Here is a 12,565-nt window from a genome sequence, read left to right as displayed (position 1 = left end):
CTGATCCCAACCAGCAAAGCGCATGCATCAGCTGCTTTCCCGCGCGATTAATCGCAGTGCTTGCGTCAGCTGTCTTCCCGCACTGCGGGAAGTGTCGTCAGTACAATTCCACGTACTTGAAGTTCGGATTTGTTCGAATTAAATTACTTAAAATTTTTGCCTTTTATAATTCAGTAACCCCCCCCCCCCATACCCTAAATTACAGGATTTTCACAAAGGGTGGCGTTGAACAATTTTCCGCTCCTTGGGGGGGGGGGCGGCAGCTTCAAAAAGGTTGAGAATCACTGCTTTACAGAAAGTGGGAGAGAAGATATAGTGAATTTTAATTAACTAGGAGAGGATTATGTAGTTAATTTATAGAATCTGATTAAATGATAGTATAAACTTTGGACATAAATGATAGTATGAATCTTCAACATAACAAAATGCTAAGGGGCTTAAAAGCTAAAATCTGTAAACAAATGGTTACAGAAATTGGGTGGGTTTAATCTAAAGAAGAGAAGATTAAGGAAAGACATGATAGCAGTCTTCCAATATCTGAAGGGCTGTTACAAGAAAGAGAATGTGTATTTATTCTCTATAACACCTGTGGGTAGAACAAGAACCATAGTGGGGAAACTTTACAGAGGGATATTTAAACTTGAAATAAGGGGGAATTTCCCTACCATGAGAACTATTATACAATAGAAAAGCCTGTCTCCTGGAGTGCTCCATCACTGGAGATTTTCAAGCAAAGATTGGATTTGTCTGGGATGGTACAGGATGGTATGGGCAGGGGGTTGGATTAGAAGATTTCCAAGGTCCCTTCTAATCCTATGATTCTATGTACTGGGTAAATATCAATATTCCTTAGTGAACCATGAGCTTACTTTACATTTAGCTAATGCTAAAAAGAGCTCAAGACTAAGTGACCTGAATGCATAACTTAGTCTAGTTCCAAATAACAGTTTTTTGTTTTTTTTTTGTCTGCGCTCAGTCATTGCTGACCCTGCAGTGACTGCTTGGACGAGTCCTTGCAGTTTTCAAGGCAATTGTTTTTCGGAAGTGGTTTGCCAGAGCCTCCTTCCTAGAGCAGAGCCCAGCTGGCGAGCACAGGAGGCGGGGTTTCCGTTGCTTCGCGCCCTTTTCGGGTGAGCACGGTTTTCGTGTTTTACCAGCAACTGCTCCCAACTCCTTTCCAAGGCACTGCCAGCATTTTTCCTCCCACCGGAGTGAGAGTACCCATTTATCTACTCATGTGAGTTTTCGACCTGTTGGGTTGACAGGAACTGGGGAGGAAACAGGAGCTCACCCTGTTTAACGCGAAGGCTGGACTCGAACCACTGAAGTGTCAACCATTTCTGGCCGGCAACTTTCAGCGTCATTAAGCCGCTACGCCACTGCGTCCCCCTTAACAAGAAAATTAGACCAATGTAAACTTTATTTTTTCCCCTACAGGGACTTCTCTGTATATTACACCTCACTGATAAGGAGACACTGCTGCATGTAAAGGCTCCTCCTAGTATGCAGTTTAGTGTTTTCCATACATTCACATTTTTATCTCAAGTAAAGTTTTGTACAGAATGCAAGAATAAAATATTTCCAAGTAAATTTTAATAATATATTTTATTGTTATTTGAGAGTTGAAAATTTTTAGGAGTATGCCATTATTTCAAGTAAAAGATGGTATGCAGGTAGTCCTTGGGTAATGATCACTCGTTCAGCAGCCATTCAAAGTTACAACAGTGCTGAATGAGTAGTACTTATGACCAGTCCTTGAAGGTTCAGCTTGTGTGCCCTCCCGCCCCAGCAGGACGCACCCCACACCAGACCATACTCATGCTGGGCTGCAGCAGCCGCTTGTGCACCCTCTTATCCTCCAGAGCACCTATGCCTGGCTGTGCTCACGCTGTAGCAGCCATTTAGCTGCCCGCTGGCCTGCTTGCAAGCCGCCTGGGACTTGCAACTTCCTGCCAGCTTCCCCATTGACTTTGCTTGTTGGAAGCCGGCAGAAAGTCTCAAGTTAGCGACCTATGATCCTCGCTTAATGGCAACTGCTGGGATTGCCATTGCAAAGCGCTGCGGTCATGTGACATTGTGCTTTATGACTACATCACGTAACGATGGAAATTCCGGCCCCAATTACCATTGTTACCCAAAGGCTACCTGTATTTTATTTTTATTACAGTTATCTGAAGGTTAAAATTCACATAATATACATACAAGCCTTTGTGATAAAAGTCTCAGTATTTTGTAGAATGCATATGATTAGAAGCTACGGGATGTAATTTAGACTTAGTGTACTTTTAATGGAACAATCTGACAATTCTGATGTAGTTCATAAGTTTCATTTTTGTGTAAAGCAAAATATTCAGGCACAAAGGTCTCAGTCCAGTTTTTACAAGTTTGATATTTACCATACCAGATAAATCAGTTGTATGTGTGTGTGCTGAATGTTTATTCAGTCTGGTAAGTAACACATCTGACTACGTGAGGCCACATTCAGAGGAAAAGCAGTTCAAGCAGAAAAGAGGCTTTTTAAAAAATAGAAATCAATCTAAATTAGGGTGCTTATGTTTATAATCATAGAAGTTAATATTTATGCAAGAGAGCTGCAAACATAGCAAGAACTGAGTTTGCTCTCTTTGCTGTTTAAGTTTATAGCAGCCAACTTCAAGCTATTTGTACATTTGGAAACAACTGTTTCTTAGTAGCAAAACTATCAAAAACTGACCTGGATTGAATTTCTAGTTCTGTCCATAGTATGTATCATGACTCTAAATCACATTATCTTCTATGGGCTTAATCCTACAAAAATGCATTTAGGATTTCAGCCGTAATCAGTAAAACTCAAGTATCTAAAGACAACTTTTATTTTTGTTTGTTCCAGTACTTTATAAGCTATTGCTTGACTGCTTGTACATAACATTTATGTTTTTCTAAGTAGCAGAATGGGGTTCCAGACCCTAATCCTTTAGCCGTTGGTTTAGTCACTCCCTTAAGTCTTGCAATGAGAGATCTCCTGAGTGCTGAGGGTATGTCTCAACTGCCATCTCAGGCTTTACCTTCATCAGGATCTGTATACATAACTCCAGCCAACAGCAACTTTCTTCAGAAGCCTGCAGTTTATAGCCAGAAGATTGACATGATGGAACCAGGCAGTGAGGTCAAACACAAGATGGATCAGGTTTGTTTGAGGGAGCTGAAAGCTCCAAGATTCTTCTAGTACTTCAGTGGTTCATTAAAGCAGTTGCAGCTAGGTAAGAAAAAAAGTCAAAAGAAGTTCAAAGTCAAGGACAATATTATAATTCAGTCAAGATGAAAAACCAAGCTACATTATGAAGCTTACTCTCTTTTGTACAGGAATTTTTATTCAAAGTTTGCATCATTTATATTTTTGCAGAATTTGGACTGCTGCAAGTTGCCATGATTGAGATGCATAGGAAAGAGAGGAAATAAAATACATAATTTGGAAGGGGCAAAATTGATAATTAAGATTGTAGAACCAGTGGGGGGTTCTTTCTACAAGCCTTCTTTAGCAACTGGAATCAAAACCCAAGTGGTGGTAGACTAGTTTGGATGATAGTTATCTGGTTAATAAACAGTGATAGGAACAATGTTTATACAAGTTCATACCACCCTTTTGCTTTTTGTTTTGTGGTGAAATTAAATAAACCCAGAACTCTTCAGTTAACAAATTTACTCAAAGTAGGAAATTTTGCATAATTGCTTTGGAGAAGACAGGATTTAAAGTCATCTTGGTTTATTCCAAATCCATTAAGCCAGAGGTTCCCTCTAGGTTCACGGCTCCCTTAGTGTCTCAGTAATTTTTTCAAGGTGCCCATGGGCTACAGTTTGTACAGTGTCTGACATAGTCGAGTATCACTGTGTTTCCCTCAAAAATTTAAAATACCTTGCAGTGCCCCTGTGAGTTCACTGTGGCGCCCCATTTTGGGATGGTGGCATTAAGCATCATATCTCTCTGGCTGAAACAGGAAATTGTAGTTAATGGAAGATTTTTCAGTTTGTTCAGTTGCTTAGTATGAAGGGGCAGCATGTGCAACAAAAATTATTAAGTGAAGGTATGATAATCTGTACCTGGTGGTTGGCTTGGTTCATGTGTAAAACCCAGCCATAGTATGGTGTTATGAGAACAAATGTTTACATTCATTTCCAAACTATGGATTTTACTAAGAATAGTCTGGTGGATTTGCTGTTGTTACTTAAAAAACCCGGGAATATTGATTAAAGCAAAAGAATATTAGGAGAAATTGCCTGTTATAAAAAAATGTTTTTCTTCAGGTTTATGGGCATAATTTTAATTGGACTTTGTAATTGCCTGCACAAAAGAGTACATTATACTCTTTTAACACAAAGATGAGAATTTTAGGAAGCCTAATTCTGTGGGTGAATATACTTACATCTGAAATTTCATAAGCAGACTTTCTCCTCCCCACTGCAGCATTTCTGGGTGTGCTCAGAATCCACTCAGAAGGCTTAGGGACTACCACCACAGTGATGGAACAGTGGGAGTTGAAAGGAGGAAGGGAAATCAACCCCCTCCCTGTTCTATGAGCAGAAACTGGTAACTGCTGGTGGAAAAATGCAAACAGGTTCTTGCAGTTCATTGTTTATACTGCATTTACCATGACAAAATCTAGTAAAAATATGCTCTAGTTTCTTGATTGGCATTGCAGATTGGCCTCTTTATATGTGTATGGCACTTTCTGAATACATTTGAACCATGCCAGTGATGTTCTAATGTAAATGATATCTAATTTATAAATATCCCTCTTCCCTTTCTCTGTCCCAATTTTCAGAGCTACATTTGTCCAAATGTCAATGCTGACTATGACTAGCTTTAAATTTTAGTTGGCAAAGCACAGTTAGAAAAGGATGGAAAGAGTGTGGAAGCCTTGAAACATTCATGGTCTCCAACCTCTTCAGGAACATTGTCTCAACTGAGAAGTTTCTATCCATTTTATCCTTGGGGCTAAATGTATTAATTCTTTAGAGGACTTATTTATCTTAGAATGAGATGCAGTGTGGATATATAATTCTATTTTGCCAGCTGACTATTTTTATCAGTCACCTAAGAAATATTTCTTTAAAAAGTTAAGTTCTGCTCCCCCCATCCCTTTCAGATTTATCATCTTGGAAATTACCTGTATTTTTTAAAGTAATAAATGACATTACTGTTGAAAAGCCTATTTTGAATCTTGTATTTTTTAATATTTCCAGAATGAAATAGAAACAAGTAAATCTGCTCCAATACTGAATACAACAAAACAAGATGGTCCAGTGCCAAAATCACATAGTGTTTCACTTAATGACACTGAAACAAGGAAGCTAATGGAAGAATGCAAAAGACTTCAGGCAGATGTGGTGAAACTATCAGAGGAAAATAGACATCTGAGAGTAAGTTTGGGGATACAGGATAAGTTGCTTTTCATTGGTAAAACTGGACTTTGCAGATTTGTTCATAAAATTTATTTTTAAAAATTACTTACACTGAACCGTTGATAATAAACACAGTATTTTTGGCTGGAAGGGCTGAATACCAATCCAATAAATAATGAAGGTAAAATACATTTGTTTTAAGAACAAAGGGAACTGGTTTTACTGAAAGGATGAATTTCCCACATACAATAGGTCTAATATTTAAATGTATTAGGCCAGGCTTCCATTAATCAAGACAGAAAAAAAACTGTGGTTTAAATGTGAATCAGGTTATTTTAGTAGTTTAGTAGCATCTCTGGCTTACAAGTAAACTTAGGCTTTGCTTAACTTTTTCTATTTGAACACCCTACAAAGCCAGGCTGATGTTCTCAAAAGCCTAGAAGTTTCTCTGTGCCACCATTGGTAATCCTAAAGCTGAAATAAGTAGTAGTGTTTCAGGCAAATCACTGTTCCCAATTTTTTTAAATATTGGACCATAATATCATAATAGTCATATGGTTGGGGAAATTTCTTAGTTCCTATTTTCTATTTAGGATTAGTATTTTATGCGCCTTTTATGTTAAGTGTCAATCTTTAAAGGCAGAATGTACAAATAAAAAAAGTCTATGATAGCATTTAAATACTTCTCAGAAATGTTTAACTGTACTGGTTGTATTCAGGCCTGATGTGGTCTCTGGATTTCTTCCCCCTATTGATTGATTTCCTCCATGTATTTTCAGGATGAAGGCTTGAGGCTGAGAAAGGTGGCACACTCAGATAAACCTGGACCGTCAGGCTTGGCCCTCCGAGATAATGGCTCCAACCCTCTTCCCTCACTCCTTGTTGTAATTGCAGCCATTTTCATTGGATTCTTTTTAGGGAAATTCATCTTGTAGAAAGGGAGAGAGAAGAGAGAGAAGCATGCAGAATGCAGCTTCCTTTTTTTTTTTTCTTGGCCAGAAAAAAAATTATTTACCTACCACTTCATTGGTAGTATGGCCAAAGTGACCATTTTTGTGTACAGCATCATACAGGCTTTGCCTCTAATGATCTTGCACGGTTAGACAACACAATAAAAAGACAAACTGTTCGGCTGCTGGACAAAATTGTATATTAATTCATTAATAGCAGGTGTCAGTTGCACATTCAGTCCTTTATGAAAAGTCATAAATAAAGAATTGTTCTTTCTTTTTGTGGTTTTAATAAGAGTTAAAATTGTTCAGTCTTGTAAATGTTATTTTAATAATCCTTTTCAAATTTTATCTGTTATTCTTGCCTCTTGGAAAGAATGATTATTAGAATGCTAATTCGCTTGTTCAGGAAAATGATGAGGCATTCTGTGGGGAAATGTTTCTCTTAGTGTATACATTTTCTCCTTCACCTTACTTTGCTAATATCATGGCAGAATTTCTTACCCTTGTGAGGTGGTTGTGGAAGAAAAAAAAAACATCCTGACAGCCCTGTCCCATGGTATTTAACAAACAAAATAATAAAACTGTTAACAGACTTCCTAATGGGTAGCTTGTTTCTGTGAATTGTTCCTTTAGAAAGATTTTACAACATGTGCTATACACAGCCTGCTTCTTGTCACAGATTTATATTGTTCACTAGTTGTGGCTTGGACTGGTGCCAGTGAAGCTTCAGAAGAAATGTAGCAGTTTCCATATTGTGCAGCAGCAGCTGTAAAATTACCTGGCTTTTTAGAAAATGAAAGGTCAGAATTCAATTTGGTTTGGGACATGGGACACATATTTTAAATTACTTTTTAGAAATAGTATTTGGGTTTTCAGGTACTTCTGTTGCATCACTGATACTCCTTTAAATTTATGGCATCAATTGCATCCTGATTTTTCATTCCTTATTAGGCCAAGTGTTCCATAAAAGAACATTCCCTGTAATGTTTCCAAATAGTCCAAAGTTAATACTGATTGAGAAAATGTTGATCATTTAGTTTTGTGAAGAAATTAAGCTTTGTTCAGCAAATGTCTTGGCACAGCTGCCTGTTAGCTATGCATATTTTCTGTACTCTATAAAATTCATTTTATTTGGTCTGAATATCTTTTCTGCACTTAATCTTGTGGTTTAATTTCTGGTCTTCATGTCATTAAATAGATGATTTTGAAAGCACAATACAGCTATTCTAAAGTAATCCATCATAAGGAAGTATTTGAAATTGATATTTTGGAAGGCTTATACTTGTAAGCAGAATTTTGTATGTACTTGGATATAATGAAGCTGTGCTAGATTTTACATAGCTGAGAACTGTTCTAGGAAAAATATACATCTTCTTGGTTGCCTTTGATTTTTAATGCTTTTTTAAATGGAAGATCTACTTATATCATGTACCATCACTATTCTCTTTGGTAAACTTTTATAAACACCTTGCAATTTACAAAGAAGATGACGAACAAATCACTGCCTGATGTTTCACTTAAAAGCATGCAAATACAGACAGTTCCTCTTTGTGTTTTCTGGTATCTGCATTCAAGAGTTCTTTGACTGGTGGCTTGAAGAAGTGTGCTCCTATCTGGTTCTCACTTAATTGGTTCTAAAACCAATAGTACTGTTCATACTGTGTTGTATAACTGGTACATCAGAAGAAAGCATTTATTCCTTAAAGGAAATTGATCACTAGAAGATTACAAGGAAGAAGACTTATATACAGGCTATAACTTCTAGATTCATTTTGATATTTCTGTGGAAGAGGAAAGCTTCAAAGATATGTTTGCTGTTAGAGTAATAGATACAAGGGTTTGTACTGATTAAATACTTTAGAATTTATCAGCCTGAACTTAGAATTTATTACAGATAGCCTGAACTGTATAGAAACATAGTGTGGGGAAGTACTCTAACCTGGGCATGATCTTTTGCCACCAAAAACAACAACAACAACAACAGCATCATTCTGCAGCTTATCATCTGATGATTATAAGTATAGAATTAGGGGCCGAGTTGGGCTACTTAGCAGGGCAAAACTTTCAAAGATAAATACTGTGGAACAATTCAAGGGGAATTTGGGCACCATAATTAGTGTAAGTACAGTGAGGAACTCCTGCTTATGTGGATGCGCTTCTAGTTTCTAATAATCCTTTCATAACTGTATATGAAATGTAATGCTGAACTATTTCGCTCTCAGGAGTGATTTTGGATGATATCAACTGTATTTAGTGAAATTATGTAATATGGATTAAATTGTCTGTTCCTGAAATGGTTAGAACTTTGCCTGCTTGCTTGTGTACATCAGTGTGAGGAACATTTGTTCCTGTTAATAAGTGCTTCCATCTGAAAGTGCAGTCTGTTCACAACAGTAGATCTCACGTATAGTGAATTGTTGGCTCCTGCAGCTTGTGTGATGCAAGCCTTATATTTAAGGTTGGCAACTATGCTTATGGCAAGAAGTTATGACCGAAAACAAAATTATTTAAAACGCATGAAATGTTTTTCTTCTGCTTCTTATATAAAGGGAGAAAGAAGCTCTGCCCAAAATCTGCTTAATTGATTTCAAAGAAAAAATTATGTTTAAGTAAAACTAAAATGAGTTTTCCAGTGAATTTCTTGGTGCAGAAAGTCTTTTGTGCATTCAGGTGTTGATATTGGGAAAGTAACACCACCTTATATTTTATGAACTGAGTGATAATTCACAAAACATGCAAAGGAGTTATGGTACCCATTGTTTTTTGTAACTCAGCATTGATAGTATTTCTGTTGCGTTCAGTGTGAAATTTATAAAACAAATTAAAACTTGGTATTCATAACAATTGATGGGAAGCTGGCAACTACATGCCCACAAATTGTTTTGATTACAATTCCTGTACATCCAGCAGACCTGCACCAAGACCAGGGATTATAGGATAAATGTAATGCAGAAAATTTGGAGGGTGCCCATTAGTTCTTAGTAACAATAAAAAAAACTTCAACGTAGCCTGCTGTGCAATCAAGTGCATAAAAAATAGATTGGATTTTGAATATCACCATGTTCAGCAAATACTAGCTTGTTGGGATATCTTGATATATGTGCTCAGAATAAATATATTTTGCAAATCAGTATGATTGCCTAAGGATATGCATATTCTTAGCTATCTGGGAAGATACATTTGTGGGTTATTTGAGAGGTTTGATTTTGTTCTTGACTCTCAGCAACTCCATTCTTTGGTCTAACTTGAGAATTTATAAATTAAAGAATAAACCTATTTCTCTGTAGATTATCTAATGATATCTTATTACACATATTTTTGCTGTATTGGCTGCAAAAAGTGTAAACTGATACACTAGGTGGCAGTCTGTTGCCCTTGTAATAGTAGCAATATCTGTAAAGACCAAAGTTGTTACTAAGAGATTATTTTACAGTAGTTCTTGGGCAAGAAATCTTTGATTGGAATTGCAATCCTTTTCATTTGTCTCTCTCTTTCTCTCTCTCTCTTTCATGCACACCAGTGTTCACTGTATGGTGGTCAATTTCAGACATTCTAATATATATATCCAAAGCATTATAATTTTTTCTAGGCGTAATGATTCCTCATTCAACATATCATAGAATTCTTTATTAGAAAACTTTTGTTTTTGCATAAGGTCTGATTTCAGAAACCTTAAGCTAGACAACTATATTTTCACTATAGTACTTAAATTTAACATCAGACTATACTGAACATCTTGTTTGCTCTGCTGTATTAATAATTTATGTTGGATACAATTTTGATGTATCACATCATTTCATACATGCTCATCTAAAAATAAGCATTCAAATACGAAAAATCAGTCATATTGGATTTGATTAATCTAGCTGCTTAAAGTAAAGTTTCTCTGAAAAGTTCAATATATTTATTTTGGTATTTGTCTTACTCTGCACTTTTCAGTTGAATGTAATATTGTGCCATTTCCCAAATGTCGGCATATAAACCTTGGCGTTATTCACAGTGGTTAGATAATTCAGGAGAATGTTCTGAGATTGAGCTGCTGCCTTGGTGATCTTGAGTATTTATTCTTTTTAGAAGATATCAAATTGTAGCTGTTTCCCTAAACCTAGAAAGGATGTCTTATGTGATATCTGTCCCTGAGGGCCCTCCCCCCCCCCGTACATCCCCTCAAAGCAAGCCTTTTTTCACTTTTCTTCCCTCTTGCTCCTTGCAAGAGCCAGTTTTTACCGCTCCTTTAGAAATTCAGGTGTTGCACTTCAACAGAAGTATGACACATTCTAGTCCTGTTTACCTTCCAAGGCTAATAATGGTGTGTTTCACTTTGATCTGAAGAACTAGATTGTTCTCATTCATGCTTTTTTATTACCAGCCATTGATTGTTAAGTGATAATAGTCTGTGCCCCTTTGTATATATTATAAATCTCAAGAGGTCTCCAGGAAAGTTCCAATTGATGGGTTGATTTCCTTTTTCAACCAACCAATGTTTTCCTGAGCCTACTGAGACGACAGAGATTTCCTTAATGCATTTATCAGTCATTCTGAAAGTGCTTTACATGTGAGCTACCAAAATAGAAATTATATGAGTAATATCTGAGATTAACTAAAATTGTCTCTTTTTGGGGAAGCTTTCTGCTTTGCTTATTTTTCTGTTATTGCAACTGAACATAATTAAACATCTAGAGTTGATAAAAATAACTTAATTTGCAGTATTAGATTTATTCTATTAGCTTGGGTCTGAAGCTACTTGGGTAAAAGAAACCAGGCTCAGGGTTGCCTTTACTCAAACTGCAAGTTTGAATGTTCTTCAACTCTCACATGCAGAAAAAGGTCAAATGAGGATTGTGGGATGGTGAGTGGCAAATGGATTGACGCATGTGGTTTCAGCTTTCAGTGCTGTTCTTCTGATCTGCTTTTCCTGTCAGTTGCTTTACTGCTTTGTGTTCTTAATGCTAATGAGACCTGTAAATTATTGGGGAAAGAAAAAATTAAACTGGAAAACGCTCACTTGATTATAATGTACAGAATTGTATACCTCTTCAATGTTTGTAAATCTTTCCAAATCTTAAATTGCCATTTTCTAAGTACAGAAAAAAGATTCTGTATCACAGTTCTAGTTTGCCTGTTGCCATTTTCATTTTAATTATTTTTAAATCACCTTACAGGGGTGTCTGTAGGAATGCAGTTAAAGCTATTTTTATGTGATGCACATAAGAAAATGCAATCCATAAAAATAGATGCAGCGCACATAAAAAACAGAACTTCAGTCACACCATTGTGGCCACCATCTTGACTCTTTTGACCACACTCTATGGATACCCCTGTCTCCTTTAAGTCAGAGTTGAGCAACTTTTTTTATATACCAAGGAGTTACATGACCAGAATAGGCAAAATGAGTGTCCTAAGGACTCTGCAAGGCTTAAAATACCAATTTTGCCTATTATTTTAGTCTGTTAACTAACGTTAGGGATTCTGTGTTTAATACTAAATTGCTAAATGTTTCATACAAGCAACAAAATAGATTCAGTTACGTGAATCACCTCCCAAATGGTAATGAATCATGTAGCAAAACTGTCAGTTGCTTCTTGACTTGGTCCTTTTACTATAAACAAATTACAAATATAGAAAAACTTCAAAAAATGTGTTTGTTTAAGCAGTTGCTTGCTTGCCCAGAGCAGTGTACTGTTTGACTGAAGATTGGTTTTTTTAAACGTCCTGAAGATTGCAGCTTTTTGAGTTGTACAATGGCATTTTCAAAGCATTTAAAAGAGACCAGCAGTTTTGACATTTGCTTTGAGAACAACCTATTTTCCTATTTTCCTATTTTCTGTATGGTACAAAGCAGTACAAAAATGCTGGCTTTGAAAGTGCTGTTTTCAACCAGATGAGACGTCGTCATCATCAGTAGTAGTACTATACTGATTTTTTGTAATTGAAAGTTGGATTGTAGAAAGCATTGCCCTTAGAATTGTCTGTAGTGTTTAACTATATAAAATTTAAAAGAGAAGGGGAAAGTTGGTTGTATCTTGAAAAAATTAGTATCACTCTGACAATGTACCAGATTTACTAGTTGGAAAACCCATTTTAGTTTAAAACTTCTCTCCACTGGAAACTAGAGAGCAAATTGTAAAATTCATTCACATTTTCTGATGCAACCTAATTTGTGCACAGTATTTTCTTTTGTGTAGCATTACATTCCTAAATTAGAAGTTTAGGTGAAATGAATTGTTCAGTAA

The 12,565-nt window shown here is 36.4% G+C and overlaps 1 protein-coding gene across 2 annotated transcripts in view; it reads left to right on the top strand.

The window, feature by feature from the left end:
• Positions 1-12,133, top strand: part of VAPA (VAMP associated protein A) — a 49,014-nt gene extending 36,881 nt beyond the window's left edge. The window contains exons 5-7 of one of the 2 annotated variants that reach the window (XM_088130939.1): positions 2,927-3,166; positions 5,221-5,397; positions 6,159-12,133. In XM_088130939.1, the coding sequence (XP_087987065.1) occupies positions 2,927-3,166; positions 5,221-5,397; positions 6,159-6,314 (573 nt within the window). In that variant the 3' untranslated portion in view covers positions 6,315-12,133. The remainder of the gene's footprint in view (positions 1-2,926; positions 3,167-5,220; positions 5,398-6,158) is intronic. The other variant, XM_088130938.1, reaches the window with a different exon arrangement.
• The last annotated feature ends 432 nt before the right edge of the window (positions 12,134-12,565 follow it).

Source organism: Python bivittatus, unplaced genomic scaffold (genome assembly GCF_059951505.1).
Source record: "Python bivittatus isolate LINGU-HERP-01145 unplaced genomic scaffold, Pbiv_v1 ctg000840_np1212, whole genome shotgun sequence".
In the NCBI taxonomy this organism is placed as follows: Eukaryota; Metazoa; Chordata; class Lepidosauria; order Squamata; family Pythonidae; genus Python; species Python bivittatus.
Note: the sequence above shows the minus strand (reverse complement) of the source record. Positions and strands in the feature narration are given on the sequence as shown.